Source organism: Daucus carota, chromosome 1, assembly GCF_001625215.2.
Source record: "Daucus carota subsp. sativus chromosome 1, DH1 v3.0, whole genome shotgun sequence".
NCBI classification, from domain to species: Eukaryota; Viridiplantae; Streptophyta; class Magnoliopsida; order Apiales; family Apiaceae; genus Daucus; species Daucus carota.
In genome coordinates this window covers 55,704,728-55,722,989 of record NC_030381.2, presented here as the reverse complement: position 1 = coordinate 55,722,989, position 18,262 = coordinate 55,704,728, and the positions used below count along the sequence as shown (strand labels likewise).

Here is an 18,262-nt window from a genome sequence, read left to right as displayed (position 1 = left end):
ATAGAATTATTCTTGTGGGGAAAGTAGTACTTGTGCAGAAGGTGACTTGACTTTCCCACAAATAAAATTAAAGAAAAGTTTGATCACTTAAATTTTTGTTTTACTTATCTGTTTTTCAAGTTCAAAAGTAAACCAAGTCACTCATGACTCACTGCATCAAATTTAAACAGACAGTCCCTGCAAATTTCCCTGTATTTTGGATTTAAAGTTCTCATCTTTCTACTCTTTCAGTCACTTGAAACAAACATACCTCATCTCTCTCTCTCTCTCTCTCTCTCTCTCTCTCTCTCTCTCTCTCTCTCTCCTGCATCACAACAGAGTCTCTCTCTGTTAGAGTGCATTACATCTCTCTCTCTCCCTCTCTCTCCTCTTTCTGTTACATTACATATAGACACAAACTGCATTACATCACAGTCAGAGAGTACACACATCAAAAAAGCAGCTAAATCAAGAAACACACAAGAACAAGCAAAGCACATGAAGTCATGAATTTATCAATTACTATTACCCATTTCTTCTTTTACTATTTTTGTATTGATCTGTAACCCTAACACCCAACTCAACAAATAATGCAATGGGGGTCTTAGGTGAAACATGGTGTTTCTGCAATGGTGGAGGCAAATCTGAAAGAATGAAAGCTTCCATTTTTTCCGGCAAAGCTCCGGCCTTGGCAAGAATTGCTCTTGGTGGCTCATTGTTTGGCACCGGTTTCTTGATTCACCGCAATTTGCTTCTTACAACTCATGCCAATCTTCCTTCTGTTTCCGCAGCCGAGTCGTCGGAGATCCGGCTGCAAAATGGTGTGGGAGCTTGCCTTTTTCCTCATAGGTGTGGCTCTTTTTCTTGATTAGTATAATTTTCAAAATTAATTGAGTTAGCAAGATTCGGTTAATTATCGAAAATTGCTCAACTTTTGATCTTTATGGATTGAACTTGATGGTAAGGCCTTTGTTTTTAATTGATTAATATAATTTAGTTAGTTTGGTTTTAAAATAGAAAAAGTTGGTAAATTTTATATTTATGGATTGAACTTGTTGGTGTGAACTTTGCTTTTTCTTTATAAATTAAATTTGCTAATTTGATATTTTTAGTTTGGTTTTTATTAGCAAAAGGTGCTATAGTTTTGATCTTTATGCGTGAAGGGGACTAATGCATAGGCTGTATACTTGTGTTCTATGGTTTCGATCTGACATAGTTTGCATGAGTTAATACAATTTACTACAAGTGTGAAAAACAAGAGTTGAAATGTCACTTTCTTGAAGTTATTGTCCTTTTCCTTTTGTCTTCTTAATAGATACATGTGCAGTTTTTCCTCCATCTAAGTTTAAATGATCAAAGGTTACACTCTTTGGCAAAAAGGGTGCTCATTTTTCCCCGGGTACAAATACGAATATGACAGACAAGGATAACGCAGTTTGCTGCTTGGACCTAAAATCACCCGACCTTCTGAGAAATCAACTTGCTTAGATTTTATGCAACTGCAGTCTCTACCCTAAGAAATACTTAGAACACCGCTAAGAATAGATGGAATTTCCAGCTCATGCATTAATGCTTCCTAGCTATGTTATTAGAACTTTTTAGGAGAAGTGGACATATGTATAAAACAGTAGCTCTCTACCTTCCCTAGTTCTCTCAATGACAAATGTTGAGTGAACTTGAAATCGTCATAAGTTTTGTTTGTGCAGTGACTGGTATTTGTATTTCACCAACTCCTTCATTGACCTTGAACTCAGCTAATAACTCAAATTAAACTCCACTCATGCATTCTTATTTCACAGTGCTGCATGTATGGATAATTTGTAGTAAGGATTTGCTTTCTGAAGTATCTAATTCTGCTTTTTACTTTCACAAGAGTTTTATTAATTGTTTTGATAATGTGCAGATTCTTCATCACAAGCTCAGTTCTTGATCTAACAATAGTTGGTCTGGATGTGATGGACGGGGACTCAAGTGTGCAGGTTCCTCATCCTCAGTACTTAAAGACCTGCTCTAAACTTAATTTGGATCTTGGTAGTGTTGTTTACATACTAGGTTATGCTGAGAAAAACGAGTTGACGGTCGGGGAAGGAAAAGTGGTCATAGCCACAGACAATCTAATAAAGCTGACCACTGATGGAGTAACATGGAGCCCTGGATCAGCTGGGTATGATGTGCATGGCAATATTGCTTTCATGGTCTGTGATCCCATGAAACTAGCCACATCTCCAAACACAAAGTCCACTTCAACATCATCCTCATCTTCATCGTGGAAGAGGGATCCTCTTATGCAATTTGGTATACCGATTCCCATTATCTGTGATTGGTTGAATCAACATTGGGAGGGAAATCTTGATGAACTCACTAGACCAAAACCACCAGTGATTCGCTTGATGTCTGCTGGCCCGAAAAGTGAACAATCATGTGCGTCGTTCACAAAGCGACAGGTTTTTAAGTCAACAGAAGATGAAGATAATGGAACTCCAACATTATCAACCCTCAAAACCAAAGATATTCCTGGACCAAGCTCTTCCCATGTGGCAAAAGCACATGAAGAAGACACACCAAACGCCGAATCACAGACTGTTCCTCATTTACAAGGAATCCCAACTCCAGAAATTTACGAATCACCTAAGTTAACTTCAGCTCCATTTAGAAAGAATGAAAGTGCCCTAATCCAGCTCTTAGATATTAATTTTCCACCAAGGATCATTAAACCTGCAGTCTTGCATCAGCCTGCTCGAAAGCTGCATTCCAAATTAGGTGAGAATTTTGTTAAGGCAATTCCCTCGCGACATGATGTCAGAGAGGAGCATTCGAGGGATCAAAGACATGATACTGTCGCAGATGCCGAGATTGCATCAACTGGTTCTGTAAATGCCTCCGGGAGTGGGGTCGAATCTAGTTCCTATCCTGTTGAGGTTTCAGATGTTCCCGACGGGTACAGCAGCGAAGGCGAGATTACTATGTATTCTGCTGAAACAGCTGAAAGTCATAATTATCCAAGCCCTAGAGAGGTAAAATTTCAGCAAGTAGGAAGGAGCCAAAGCTGTGTAAATTACAGTAGATGGGGATCTGTGCAGAGGAATCCGATTGCTCGAAGGACCTCACTAGAAAAACAAAGAAGTTTTCTGCAGGGTAGAAAAGTTTACTCACAAGGGGCTACTTCTCAGAAGAGTAATGACTACTTTAGCCCAACTGTCTCCTCCATAATGAAGAAACGGAACAACTTGGAGCAGCAGCCAACCAGGCCCCAACAAAGTGCAGTTCATTCATCTGCTAAATGGGCATTCTGATCGGTCCAAATCAGAAAGGTTCATCCTACATTTTCTAGTCCTTTTTTTTTTTGCAGGATGCATATTTTTTTTATTTTAGTACTAATATGCTTATACTGTAATCTCAATCTGTTGTGACCATATGCGAAGAGCAATATAAAGATTAAAAGATATTTAGCAAAGATCTTCTTGCATTTTTTCAATGTTATGTACTTCGTCGGCTGTAAAGTTATATTGAGGCAGTAGTATGTGCTTAATATTATTTTACAAAACACAGGCTTAAAGCTTTTGATCTCATTGTTTTGATTATGAATATTAGCATCAACCTTGGCCATTTTGCCTTAGGGTTGACCAAGCTATCAGTCCTAGCTTTCACCTTAACATAGATTTTAAAAAAACGTTTGTACTTCTGCAGCTGTATTTGCACCTACAATAATACATACCAAATTGCCCCTTCAAAATTATTGAGACAAACAGAGAAGTAAAATAATACGTCGCATCCTTTTTTCTTTATGACATATGACCTTTAAAAAGTAGAGTTTGAGGCTTATACTTTTTCTGAAAATTAACTTCTACGCTGTCCACATTTAGATTAGAAAGAAGATTTGTCTGCAGCAATATTTAAATATATGATTAGTTCTTTTATTTGTAGTAAAGCAAGGGGGGTTAGCGGGTAAGCAAATGTACATGATGAAGCTTGTAGTTACTTTTTTTTTTTTCGATATATCGTACAGTGTTTACTTAAGCTATTGCAGCAATATTGGTATATATAATATTCTTGTTTAAAGAACCATAAATTATGTTTTGGGTTCTTATTATAAATAAATAAATAATTTAAGAAACTGTGTGACTCATGCCAGATCTTTGTTGCTATATACCTGTACCAATAGATCTGCACTGAGATACATATCTGAATCAAGGGGAGCTATTCTAATTAAGGCGTACTGTTTTTCCTGTAAGTTGGAGGTATTGCTGAAGACCCCAATCAAATAATAAAACAGCAAGTTTAGCTGTCTTTAAGTTTCCAACACAATGCATGTCATTTTTCATTTTTTAATTAATTATTAATTATAATGTTCAAGTTTCTAGATTTAACTAGAGGCTTAGAAAACTTTAAGTGCGAGTATAAGATTGCAAGACAACTAACAAACGAGAATCATTTGATACTGCATAATTAGATCATTTAGTCATATTTCTAGTAGAAATGCATATAGCAGGTCTATACATTATTTTTCACATTGGCTATACTCCCAGATGGATCAATGTAATGGTCCATCTACGGTTCTACATCAACTTCAGGAATATTTGCAAGGCCAAAAGCATATTTTTTTTCCAAGAGACCAACAATACTCTTCAGCTTAGCAATTTCCGCAAGAGGACTTATCCCCAAGAGAGGTGGAAATGGTTTCAACCATCCATGTGCAAGCCACCATACTTTAAGCCACCACAAAGGGGGTGGTGGTAACAAGCCCTTGCTTCTATTCATAATCTCGTCCTTCTTCATCGGAATGTCCCGCGCACCTTCAGCGATCCCGAGGTTCGCCACCAGAAAGATGACCATCACGAACAAACACTTGGTAATTTTCTCCATCGTAGTATTATATGCCAGAGCTTTATAACTTTCTTGCCTCTCGCTATATATATGTATTTTATTGAATAATCTTGCATGATACTTGGGTCTGAGACTCCCTCATTTTATAGTGCAACTTGAGTGTCTAATATGACCATGTTTTAGTCAATTTAGCTAGTCTTCATTAATGGAAACTGGTAATTGATGCAAGAGGTAGTTCCAACTTCCAGTTGAATTTTTAGGGTGCATTTAATTCCCCAATATTCCACAACTGCAATTTCTGAAAATGTATTTGTTATATAGGTGGTTGATAGGTTTTTGTTGTACTCCCCATGATACTTGATATGTATATATTTAGAAAATTCTTGTTATTCGTTGGAACCCATGTAGATTTTTATAGTTAGTTTAGTTGCGTAGACTTGAGCAATGGTTATCAGTATGCCTGGCATTAAATGAAAGGCTAATTTGGAGTGCATCGCATATCTAATTTCTACTTGCTACTTGTCTGTTGGGCTTGCTAAAAAGTCAGACTTGGTAGTAATTATTATCCAATTCAGTTTAAACTTTCTGTTTTAGTAGTATAGTTTTCTTTGCTTTTAGTTTATAGTGTTCCTGTGTGAGCTTGCATTTAATTTTCCTATATATTGGACTGATGCAATTCTATCACAAGTATTAGACAGAGGATACATAAACATGTCCTTCGCTGATATTTAGCTCGTAACATTTATTATAATTTCATATGAATGCCATGCCCATGCAGCAGTAATCTATTAATTGTTGGCTGAAATTTAAGATATTCAGAATAGTCTAGTGATGCTTTACTTATTGGGTAGTCTTGTAATACTTATAACTGATAATAAAAGCATTAGTGATTTAAAAACCTAGCTTAGAGTTACTGAATTTAACTTGGGAAAATTGTGGAGGCAAAAACCCTAGGGGTGTTGAAAACTCGAGATAGTAGAAGTGTAGAACATGTCTACCACTTTGGCAGAGGGCATAGAGTGATTCTATCAAGATATATAAGTGGTTGTTTGGTTACATACAGGTATCTGCTTCCTATAGGAAGTTATACTTCCTTGATATACTAAGTTCTTGGGAATTAGAAAAAATTGTTTGGTGAATATATAAGGAGTTAAATTAATGGAAGTGCAAGTAACAACGGGGAGGTAAGTAAGTAACTTCCCATGTTTTGTGGGTATTCACACTTCCATGGAAGTTACACTTCCTTTCTTTTTGTCAAACAAACAAAAACAATCTTAGTTTTACATATTTCCTGAGAATCTGAACTTCCTCTATATTTACATTTCAACCAAACGACCTCTTAGACCTATAAAACACCAACAGTAGTGTAGTTGTGTCGTGTGTGATAATTATTTTAAGAACTCGAGATAAAACTATGTGATAGAAACATTTTGGGGGGGGGGGGGGGGGGCAACATTGCAAACTACAAAGAAGAAGAGCCAGTAAATATGATTTCAAGGCGTATGTTATGTAGTGCACTTCAATAAGTGCTGTTTATATGTAGTATCTATCTACATAGCCCACTTAACTGTACTTGTCATCTTCGTGTCAAGAGATAAAGGATGTACTAGAGCAGTAAAGCTCCCTCGAACCAGCCATTTTTTTTTTTAATCAGGTCTCCTACTGCGTAAGCAGTTGATGCCATAATTCCAGTGCTGTATACATTATGGTCGTAATAGACAGTATGTATGAGTCCAGAAATGAGTCATAATGTACTCCTTGTTAATTTGTAGAATGCATAGCCAAGAGGCTGCTGCAACTGCTACGAGTGTGTGGGTTATATATGTAATATGTATCTAAATTATCTTATCAAATGCAAAGCCATAAGTTGCTGGAGGTATTGGGCCAGAGACTTGGATCTATAAAACTGAGAAGGTTGCATGTATTAGGAATTTTCCTTCCTCCCCCAATTGCTCTTGGTATTTGTTAGAAGTCTCTTCACCTTGATCATATTTCAAGTCTCCAAGCTGTAAAAATACCAAACTTTTAGTTCTACAAAAGAGTGGAACAGATGTCAACTACAGTATCTTTAGTATTTGATGAACTAATTTTGTTTCACGAAAACAAAATGAAATGTACTTTTACGAAAAAGTAGTTTTTACTTGCATTATGGATGATGATGCAAACTCTGACAATAAGATATTCCAGTCTATTAGTTATAACATCAAAAACTACACCTTGCAAGAAAGAACTTTACCCTGTATTATAGTCAAGTTGATCTTTTTATAAGCAAATGTGCCAAGTACCAAAAGACTTGCCTAGTTGCATGTAGTAGCTCCACATGCAGGTGCCTGAAAAACAATAATTAGGCTCGGGTATGAAGCTCATTATTTCTTGCACAATACTATAGAATCTAGAGCCTTATGTTGTTGGTTTCATTTTGCAGGTCATTTGAAGCTCCCAGTTTACCTGAACCAGTGCATTCCCTGCATAATGATGCTAGTGGTGGTACTCTTACTCTTCAGTACAAATTTTCAAGATTGCTTTCGACATTTCCTGTCTCCGATGATTTGGGTGCCTGAGGTTAGAAGATCCAGAATATTTCCACATTGGCTTGCCATTGTCTTCTGGTATGTGAGGCAGAGGCACCATCGTGCCGCTCAAGTAAAATTTATAGGTGTACTCAGGCCAATGCACTGCTGCAGCGAGATTACTTTATAATCTGCTGTGTATATTTTGTTGGCACTAGAAAGATAAGAGTACTTGCAGTTGCTCCATACTTTATACACAAAATTATTTCATAAACTTCACGTAAACTTTTATTTGTCGAGAAATTTTACAATGCTTATATTTTTTAATAATTATTTCCATTATTATTGAATGAGAATGTCAATTCCAAAGCACTGTTTTGGTAATCAGTTAATGAACACTAATCAAACAAGGGTCCGGTCCTGACACACAAATGCTAATAGCCTATGTTTAGCAGAAAAAAGCGCCGGCAGCTTAACCCTGAGTTTTTGATGTATATATGGGGTGCTCCAGTATCTTTTAGCGGAAAATTACCTCATTGTTGGGTTTTTCATGTCCAATGTTTTTCTTACCGCCGGATGTATGCTATTATTCGTATGTTGTGGACCAGCTTTTCTATCAAACAATAGCATGCCGAACTGTAGAAGAACATCAAGCAGACATGCTTTGGCAGAGATGCAATGAACCATAATTGTAACAATCAGTCTAAAATAAGTTGTGAAATGTAATCATCTCATACACATAAAGCAAATAAACAGAGACAGACTCTGTTGGCACTTAAATTCTATCAGACCATCTTCAGTAGGATGCCCGGGAAACTGGATTTCTCGAGCTCACGCCAGGAAGAGACAGAGGGAATCCTGGAGTTTTCTCGACCCGACTGTAGTTCTCTATGAGTTTGTTGATTTGATCTCCTACCCCATAAGCGACACCTGATCCCATAAGGGCGATACAGACGTAGTACATTATAGTTTTAATGTACATGCTCAACTTATCCGACTTCATTGTATATGCCTTGCAAGATCCTAATATGATGATGCACAACAAAGCGGCTATTGCAACTGCCCCCAGCGTGAGATTCTTATCATTCATCTTCTCAAACGCATATCCATACGTTGCAGGAGGTATTAGGCCAAATACCAGGAACGACAGCACAGCAAATGTTGCATGTAGTAGGAAATTTTCTTTCTTGCCCAGTTTTTCTTGGTATTTGTTGAATGCCCCTTCACTTTGATCACTTTTTAAGTCCCAAAGCTGCAAACAGAAATGTGGTTACAAGAGTTTAACAGAAATAAAGTGTTGTCTAGTTTAAGTCAGTTAAACATACATGATGACCAAAGATGATAAGTCCACTTATCAGATTTGCGAGCCCAATGGTCAGAAGATTAACTACAGTTGAAGGTAAAATGTTTAAGCAGGAGGCAATGTAGAACTGTAGTTTGAGGCCAAGAATACCTTTCCAAATCACTAACTAATAGATGAGCCCTATTACCAAACAACTTACGCGTTGTAGTTCCAGATGCAGCTGCAGAAGTAACGATACTTAGGCTTGTAATGAATTCCATCAAACCTCCATAGACTATGCTTTTCACAATCTCCAGTGACTTGGAATCTCCAGTTCCCGTCAATCTAGTTGGTATTTCTCCACGAGGTTCGTGTATGATGCCAGGTATGGCTCCCGATTCTTCACCCACAATAGTGCCATCTCCTGCATTATAATGCCATTATGCTAATAGTAACAGCCTAGACACATTGGAACATGTGAATCTTATAGTACATACCATTTTGATCTGGTAGAGCTACATTTTGGTCTACTTGTACATTTGGTACGTGCTCCCCTAGATCAATAATAACGTCGACTGGTGACGTGGATAGTGGAGGTTGAGGATAGGCACTACCAATTTGATCTGGTAGAGCTACATTTGGTGTTCTGTCAAGATTCTGATCTCCACCCTGTGCATGGGCATATTCTGTACACAGATAGAGAGTAAAGTTATTTAGGTCTTATTTATAACTCGAATACAAAAGTTGGAGACAGACATTGCATTTTACATTACCTTGATTAGTTATAGTATTCCCAACAGCTTGTGCAGAAACATCAGACGATTGTTCTAGAGGTTTCTGTGCACTCTTTTTCTCTGGTTTATTTCCAAATATCTGAAACAAGCTAAAGCAATCTCCTGCATAATCAAACAAGCTAATCATTTTTGGCGTTTAATCAACTTTTTTTTAGCCCTTGACGCTGCAAGGAAGCAAACAAAACAATGGTTCTTTAGACAGAGTTTTCACCTTCTTTGTCAATAACCATATCTCCATCATTTCCGGTAAAACCAGATGCTAAAAGATTTGTTTGTTGAGGAATTTCTTCACTATCCTCTCCTCCATTTTCCAGAAGCCTGATCCAACTGAAACAATTTCCTGGTTCATAGTTATATTAGCTAAATTAGGCCCAAGATTAATCCGATGAAACTACCATAACAAAAGGTATCGTAATATAACATCATGTAGCTGAATGTTTACCTGAAGGAACAAATACACTGCAGCATGATAAGCATCCGAGAAGGTCAACAGGCTCAGGCTGTGGAGGAGCAGCAGATAGTCCCTTTTTCGTTCTCCTTTTACGGAGAACAACTTTGGTTATGACAGCATTACAATTAGGACAGTGCATAGTATGTGTATCCAGCCTCTTGATCTCCCTCTCAAACTCTAACTCAATAACATCCTCATCATTGTCACTTTCTTCTATTAGATCCTCCAGTTTTACATGCTTTGATTTCACTTTGGCAGAAGGGATTTCAGGCTTAATTTCTTGTTCATGAGATATCTCAGATGAAATTTCATCTTCCCTTGAAACACCTTGCTTCACATCCGACTCTGCAGCTCCATTGTTTGTCTTGGTAAGAGACCACTCATCATTTGAATCTGTATATACAAGATTTGTGTTAAAAATACCTATGCGTAATTATTAGAAGCCATTAACATGTGACATTTTAAGCCTAGCAAAATGACAGTGCACACAATCTTGTGCTCTCCCTTTAGTCCTTCACACCACTACACCAGCACATTCCGAAAAAGGATGCAAGAATTCTTGTGTTTTCTCTTTACACCAACCCCTTGTGAACTACTCAGAAAAAGATGTCCATTTATGAAAACAAAGTCTTGATAACTATAATGTGTTGCATACTGCACTTCTTTAAAGTTTGAAAGCAGACAATTTAGATTCTGACCTCTAAAGTTAGTGAAGGAATGTCGATGAATTTGATTAAATTTAGGATGATTCCCCATTCCAAAAGTCCAGACACAGTTTCGGCATTTCCAAATTCCTTCATATTCAGACATAAAACTTTGTTCAACTCACTGCTACTTATCTCATCACCTTTTTACATGCAATTAACTAAAGATAATTCACTGGTTTCTTAGCAGCAAACATGTCTAAAATATGAGATTCACAGAACAGGATTACCTGAACCCTCATCAAAGTAAACGCTTTTTCCGAAATTTTCTGCCTCAGCTTTTGTAAAGTGATGTGCATTGCCCTTATTAGTCTTCTTAATGTCCATACCAGCACCAACAACATTATCATCACTAGTACTCTGGTGATCAAGGCCCTGAAGCCCCTGGTCTTTCGGCACCACCACCTCGGGCCGCTGTGGCTGAATTAGAATCTCTCCTACCGCCACCATGTCCCCATCGCTGAATTCCATCACTTGCACCTCTCAAAAAAAAAATTCAGTAATATTAACTTCTTGAAAGTATGTAATGTGACCACCTGCTCCTTGGTTTTGTTTTATATTTAGTGGGCTGCAGCAGCTACCATGCAGCACATAGTATAAACATTAATTACTAAATTCTTATTAATAATTTAATGCGACTACAAGGGGCAAAGTCACACGTGAGCTAAACGACAATATTAGAGGAGTTACACAAACACTAAACAACAATATTGACAGAGTTACACACGAGTCACGCCTGAGCTAAACAACAATATTAGTGGAGTTACACAAGTACTAAACAACAATATTGACAGAGTTACACGATACATGTGATATAAAAGCTAAACAACAATATTGGATGAATTACGTAGAACTCGTGAGGTCCCTCTACTATTATAATTACTTAATAGTTGAAAATATTACACATAAATACTTGATACATCATAAATTATTTGAGCCCGGCCCCGCATTAAAGTAAAAACACTAAAAAAAATATTTTAATTATAAATTTTACTTTTAATCTCGTCCATCGTCGTATGAAATTTCTGGTTCCACGACCACAATTAACCAAATACTTAAATATGCAGTTTCATGATTTTTAGTTTCATATCCTTCCTTATCCCATAAAATGTTAGCCATAATAGTTGCAGAACCTAGCTACAGTAATATTCTTTTTATCAGCTTGCTCGATCCGAGCTGCCTAATTGCCATATGCAGAACCAGAGGATCATCAGTTTAGGTTCTCTAGCTATACCAATTATATCTGGTTTATTTCCAGTCTCCTCCTTGCTCGAAAAAATTCACAATCTTCACTTTCTGAGTACATATTTTGAGCCTTTGTAGCAGAAAATTGAACAAGACCAATGAGCTTGACAGTCACCATATTTCTATCTAACTAGAACTAATTTTCAAAACTTTTATTTCTTGGAAATTCTCCAGTCAGTCTTTTGTCCAGTCCGAAAATTCAGATCAAACTAAAACAGTTAACAGATGTTTCAGAACCGCGAAAATGTAACAGCTTCTCTTTTTTCTTTTTCTTTTTCCTGATTCTGAGTCACCAGAAGTGTGCTTGCAGCAATCCGTAAAATCTGCAGAATTCAACTGCTAATATTATACAGAAAATAATATTTTTTTAAACATGACAACTTGATAAGCAAACACTGAAATGCTTGGCATCAGATGCCGTAAGAGATTTCTTCGTTTTTTAACCTCTGACATGTTGAATTTTATATCAGGCTCAGGTCGTGTGAGATTATAGGTAACTTGATAATATAATTAAATCTTAGTTAAGTCAATCTTCAATATCTTGTTCCCATCAACTAAAAATCCTATCAATCTTAGTTTATTCGAGTTTCATATCTTGCTGACATGAGGACCGCACATTTGTCAAACTGGGCACAGGCTATTCGAGTTCGACTTACAAAATACTTCGAATTCAGTCTGACAGTAATTGAGTTGAGCTCGTCGTGGTGCTCGTGAACCTAATTAAGCTTAATTTATTTTAATCGTTTATATATTTCAAATTTATATTTATACGAGTCGAACTTAAAATCAACCGATTGCATCCAAACTTTTTCTAAAATTTTAAAATTGATCCAAGCTTTCCAACAGAGTCTGGGATTGTCAAATTTTTCGTCGAACCCAACTTCGAGCTTAAAAAGTTATACCTCCGTGGAGCTCGAGCTCGGATTCGGTTCAAATTATTTAGTCGAGCTCATACTCGAGTATTACATGTTTTTACGACTCGGCTCGACTCGTTTATTGACCGCACCAGCGATAATATTCAGAAAACCTGTTAACGCGCATGCTTTGACAGTGATTTTTTTTTTTTTTTAATTATATGCTTTGACAGAGATTGAATGAACAGTCATCATAACAATCAGTCAAAAAACAGTTGTGAAATGTCTTCATTTCATACACATAATACAAAGCAAACAAACTCTGTTGAACTCAAAATCTCCACAACATCTTCAGTAGGATGTCCAGGGAACTCGATTAATTCTCGAGCTCGCGCCAGGAAGAGACAGAGGGAATGCTGAAGTCTTCTCGAACCAACCATAATTCTCCATGAGTTTGTTGATCAGATCTCCTGCCTCATAAGAAATCCCCGATACCATAAGCGCGATACAGACATAGTACATTATAGTTTTAATGTACATGCTCAACTTTTCCGACTTCATAATATATGCCTTGCAAGACGCCAATATGATGATGCATAACAAAGAGGCTATCGCGACTGCCCCTAGCGTGAGATTCTGATCGTTCATCTGTTCAAATGCATAGCCATATGTCGCGGGAGGAATTAGGCCAAATACGAGGAATGATAACACTGCAAATGTTGCGTGTAGTAGGAAATTTTCTTTTTTGCCAAGTTGTTCTTGATATTTGTTGGATGCCCCTTCACATTGATCGCTTTTCAAGTCCCACAGCTGAGCAAACAGAATTTGTGTCAAAAGAATTGCAAACGAAATGCGGTAGATTTTGAATGTTGGTTCAAATAAAGTGTTGTTGAACCTGAGTGGTTATACTTACATTATGACCGATGATGATAAGTCCACCGATCAGATTTGCAAGCCCGATAGTCAGAAGATTCACTGAAATTGAAGGTAAGCTATGTAAGCAGAAGGCAATGTAGAAATGTGGTACTATGCAAAGAAAACTTACGCATTGTAGCTCCAGATGCAGCTGCAGAAGTAACAATACTTAGGCTTGTAATGAATTCCATTAAGCCTCCATAGACTATACTTTTCACAATCTCCAGTGACTTGGAATCTCCAGTTCCTGTCAATCTAGTTGGTATTTCTCCACGAGATTCTTGTATTATGCCTGGTAAGGATTGCGGTTCTTCACCCACACTAGTGCCATTTCCTGCATCATAATGCCAATTTTAACAGCCTAGACTCTTTGAAACATGCGAATCTTATAGAATCTTGTATCAAGTTCTTAAGCATGTCTTTGGTACATACCTTGAGGAACACTAGCGACGTGCTCTCCTACATCAATAGTGCAGTCTGCTGGCGACGTGGATAGTGGAGGTTTAGGATATCCAGGATGTGTTCCAATTTTATGGTTTGAAGTGGACATGCCATCTCCATTTTGGTTAACTGAGGCGCCACCGTTTTGGTTAACCATGGAACTTCCATTTGGAACCGGTCGAACTACATTTTGGTTAACCATGGCACTTCCATTTGGAACTGGTTGAACTACATTTGGTATTCCTTCAAGATTTTGATCTTTATCCTGTGCGTGGCCATCTCCTGTACACATGTACAGAGCAAAATTTATATGGCCTTTTCCGTAACTCAGAGACAAAAGTTGGGCAAACATTACATTTTACATTACCTTGATTAGTTATTGGATTCCCAACAGCAAGTGCAGAATCATAAGAGGACTGCTCTGGAGGTTTCTGTGTGCTCTTTTTCTCTGGTTTATTTCCAAATATCCGAAACAAACTAAAGCAATCTCCTGCATAATCAAACAAGCCAATCACTTTTAATGTCTAAGTTTTTAGCCCTTCATGCTGCAAGGACTAAGGAGTCAAACAAAACAATAAACTGTGGACAAAGTTTTCACCTTCTTTGTCGATCACCATATTTCCATCATTTCCAGTTGAACCAGATTGTAAAATATTTGTTTGTTGAGGAACTTCACTATCCTCCCCTCCATTTGCCAGAAGCCTGATCCAACTGAAACAATTTCCTGGTTCATAGATGTAATATCAAGATCAGGTCCAAAATTATGATGCTCCTACTATTATAACAGTTGATATAATATCTTGTAGCTGAATGTTTACCTGAAGGAACGAATACACTGCAGCATGACAAGCACCCGAGAAGGTCAACAGGTTCAGGCTGTGGAGGAGTAGCAGATAGTCCCTTTTTGGTTCTTTTTTTACGAAGAACAACTTTGGTTATGACAGCATTACAATTAGGACAGTGCATAGTATGTGTATCCCGCCTCTTGATCTCCCTCTCGAATTCCAATTCTATAACATCCTCATCATCGTCACTTTCTTCAATCAGGTTCTCAAGTTTTACATGCTTTGATTTCACTTTGGCAGAAGGAATTTCAGGTTTAATTTCTGGTTCATGAGATGTCTCAGGTAAAATTTCGTTGTCCTCTGAATAACCTTGAATAGGATCCGAAATCTTTTGCTTCACATCTGACTCTGCAACTCCATTCTTTTCCTTGTGAAGAGACAGTTCATCGGCTGAATCTGTATAAACAAGATCATTTTAAAATCTTAACAAAATCCGGCTTCCTTGTTCTCGAATCTTACAATAGAAAAGGCATATAATTGTATTAAATCAATTTAATTATTACGAGCTATTAACATGTAACACATCTTTAAGCAAAGTGAAACTGCACATCCTAAATAATGCCTTAAATTATGTTTCTTTCAAAGACTAGCAGGTTTTGGCAAACCCTTACCATCATACTCCACCTAAATCTCGAATCTTGACACCTCATCGACAAACAAAACGGGGTATCTACTAGGCTACAATGTGTTGCATATTGCACATATATAAATTCGGAAATCAGACAAGTTAGACTCTGACCTCTAAAATCAGACAAGTTAAACCTACGACGATTTCCCATTCCATAAGTCCAAACGCAGTGTCGACATTTCCAAAATCCTTCATACACACACATAAAACTTGTTCAACTCATAGGCCATAGCCAATCACCTCATCACCTTTTACATGCAACTATAGATAACTCTACTCGTTCCTAATCATACATTTACATAACAAACATGTGAATAAGACTAATTAAATTCCGAACCAGTAACCTACTATTCGAATCATGTCAAAGATAAGACGACAACGTGAGTGTGTTTAATTATCAAAAAATCAGAAACCGGAAGTACCTGAACCCTCATCAAAGTAAACACTTTTTCCAAAATTTTCTGCCTCAGCTTTCATAACATGATGTCCATTGCCATTGCTAGCCTTCTTAATGTCCATACCATCACCACCATCACTATCATCACTACTACTACTCCGGTGATCCTGATCAAGACCCTGAAGCCCGGGGTCTCTCGGCACCACCACCTCGCGCCGCTGCGGCTGAATCAGCATCTCTCCGACCGCCACCATGTCCCCCTCAGTGGAATCCATAACTTCTTGCAAGTATATAACGTGACCACCACCACCTACTCAAACTGGTTATTTAGTGCAAGAGTCTTCTGCAGCAGCATGCTATATATAGCACTACATTTATTGCGAAACTTTAAATAATCTTTTATAAAAATTTAACATGATGTAGTTACAACAACCATGAGAATTAATCTAAATATGAATACCTCTACCAAATAATTAAATACAGTGTCATAAATTTCTGGTTTCGCACCTTATCCTGTACTATAATAATGTGACCATGATTTTTGGTGATAAGAATCACGTGTCTAGTATCACAAAATAGTCAAATAAGCTCAAATTGTTACTGCAACAATACAAAAATGTGGTACTGCACTGTAGTGTTGTCTGAATTCTTATCTTCTAGAAACTCATCAAATCTTTATCAGAACGCTTGAAAATAGCGAGTTATTGTTGTGAAATACTATGTTTTAAACATATATCCATAAATAAGAATATGTATTCTTTACATGATTATAATAAATTGTTGAAGAATATGATCTATAATTAATGGACTAGTATAATTATAATGATATAGGGAATGTTTATTAGAAAATATGTTTATTACTTAAAAATATAAGTTAATTGTAAATGAGAAGCGATTTTATATTATGTGTTTGAATAAAATTTTTGATAATCAATTATACTAAAATTCTGCTATAATATTTAGGAATAGGAAATAGAAGATGGATGTGGTAACATAATATTTTCTTTATAAATAAGGTTTTAGTATGACATGTACGATGATATGCAAATGACAGCTATTTTAGGATCGAATATTGGTAGATGTGTATGTGGGGAAATTATATTGAGTAATAAAAATCCTTAATCTCTCATGTGTACATATTAAAAATTAAGAATTATAAATATTGAGCATAATAATAATATTATATTATATTATTTATATATGAGAGACTCAGACTCTGGTTAAAAATATCATATTAGGGTGTTCATAAATCATACTCCCTCCGTCCCACCCAATTCTTTACATTGGATTTGGGCACGGAGGTTAAGAAACATATATAAGCACGGAGGTTAAGAAACATATATAAAGTAGTAGAAAAGAGAAAGAAAAGTGGGTGAAGTGGTGGGACCCACTGATTTTTAATATATAAAAGAGAGATAGTGGAATAAAAGTAGTGTGAAAAGGAAGAAAAATTGGGAAAGTGGTGGGACTCATTAACTATTTTAGGAAAGTTTTGTAATGTAAAGAAATGGGTGGGACGGTCAAATAAGGAAACTGTAAAGAATCTGGTGGGACGGAGGGAGTATTAGGGTGTTCATAAATCATAACTACTGGTGGCAGGCAAATATGAAAAGGACGAAAAGTGAGAACATTGCTTTATATAATTTTTTTTTTTTTTTGAGAAAGAACATTGCTTTATAGTTAAGTCACTGTCATCGTATCACATGGGGCCATGACTTGAAGTCTTGAACTAACCCCATTCAAATTATTTTAGTCAAATATCTTTTATTAATGTGTTACTAAAATATATTTAGTTTAGCCCATTAATTTTTTGATAAATTTCTAAGAGTTATTAATATAAAATTTCATTCATGATTACATAGTTTTTGATGACGTGAATCAATTAGATTATGATCTTCATCTATTTTTTTTGACAAATGCAAGAAAATTTCATTAACTTGAATATAATACAGTCGGGACAAACCCCCAACTGTCGATACAACCAGGTGGTAAAACAAATAACATGCTAAAAACAATTAGATGATTTGTTTCCTGATCGTTTAACAGATAGAATTCAAAAATTCTTGAAGCAAAAAACGAAATCAAAGACATCCTAAGCGATCCAAATTGCACCAAAATCTCTGGAAACAGTAACATCGCAATTGACCATATCACATAAAAACTATTGTTAGCCCAATGTTCAGAAACACCAATCGCATAAATCGAGATTGGAGAAGTGGCACCACAGCTATCTACATGCCGGATACCAGCTATAGACTTGCCGAAGGCACCCCAGCTATCTACATGCCGGATACCAGCTATAGACATGCCGAAAGTGTAAACCCGTCTATGATGAACAATCTTTGTTTGTGAAAGGTGAGCTCTTGCAATAATTACCACCGTCCCAGATTCGA

At 36.7% G+C, this 18,262-nt stretch overlaps 2 protein-coding genes across 7 annotated transcripts; one reads left to right on the top strand and one right to left on the bottom strand.

Moving 5' to 3' along the window:
- Positions 1–82: 82 nt before the first annotated feature.
- Positions 83–7,613, top strand: LOC108225343 (hypothetical protein). Of its 4 annotated transcripts, none has more exons than XR_010288295.1 (4): positions 83–828; positions 1,883–3,290; positions 4,551–4,828; positions 7,229–7,613. XR_010288295.1 is itself a non-coding variant. In XM_064086196.1 (3 exons), exons 1-2 carry the CDS (start codon positions 575–577, stop codon positions 3,270–3,272), a joined length of 1,644 nt encoding a protein of 547 aa, XP_063942266.1. In that variant the 5' UTR covers positions 83–574; the 3' UTR covers positions 3,273–3,290; positions 7,229–7,613. The 4 variants fall into 4 exon arrangements, 2 of the variants coding, with proteins under 2 accessions (XP_063942266.1, XP_017255678.2); XR_010288294.1 differs by having other exon boundaries at positions 4,506–4,828; XM_064086196.1 differs by lacking the exon at positions 4,551–4,828.
- A 481-nt stretch (positions 7,614–8,094) lies between these two features.
- On the bottom strand, positions 8,095–16,341 carry LOC108205314 (membrane protein of ER body-like protein). Of its 3 annotated transcripts, none has more exons than XM_064086195.1 (9): positions 15,895–16,341; positions 15,584–15,661; positions 14,818–15,240; positions 14,598–14,723; positions 14,367–14,489; positions 13,991–14,281; positions 13,689–13,892; positions 13,557–13,618; positions 8,095–8,565 (listed from the first exon to the last, which is right to left on the bottom strand). In XM_064086195.1, exons 1-9 carry the CDS (start codon positions 16,142–16,144, stop codon positions 8,110–8,112), a joined length of 2,013 nt encoding a protein of 670 aa, XP_063942265.1. In that variant the 5' UTR covers positions 16,145–16,341; the 3' UTR covers positions 8,095–8,109. The 3 variants fall into 3 exon arrangements, with proteins under 3 accessions (XP_063942265.1, XP_063942264.1, XP_017230718.1); XM_064086194.1 differs by lacking the exon at positions 8,095–8,565 and adding an exon at positions 12,885–13,453 and having other exon boundaries at positions 15,895–16,335; XM_017375229.2 differs by lacking the exons at positions 8,095–8,565; positions 15,584–15,661 and adding an exon at positions 12,885–13,453 and having other exon boundaries at positions 15,895–16,333.
- Positions 16,342–18,262: the final 1,921 nt, after the last annotated feature.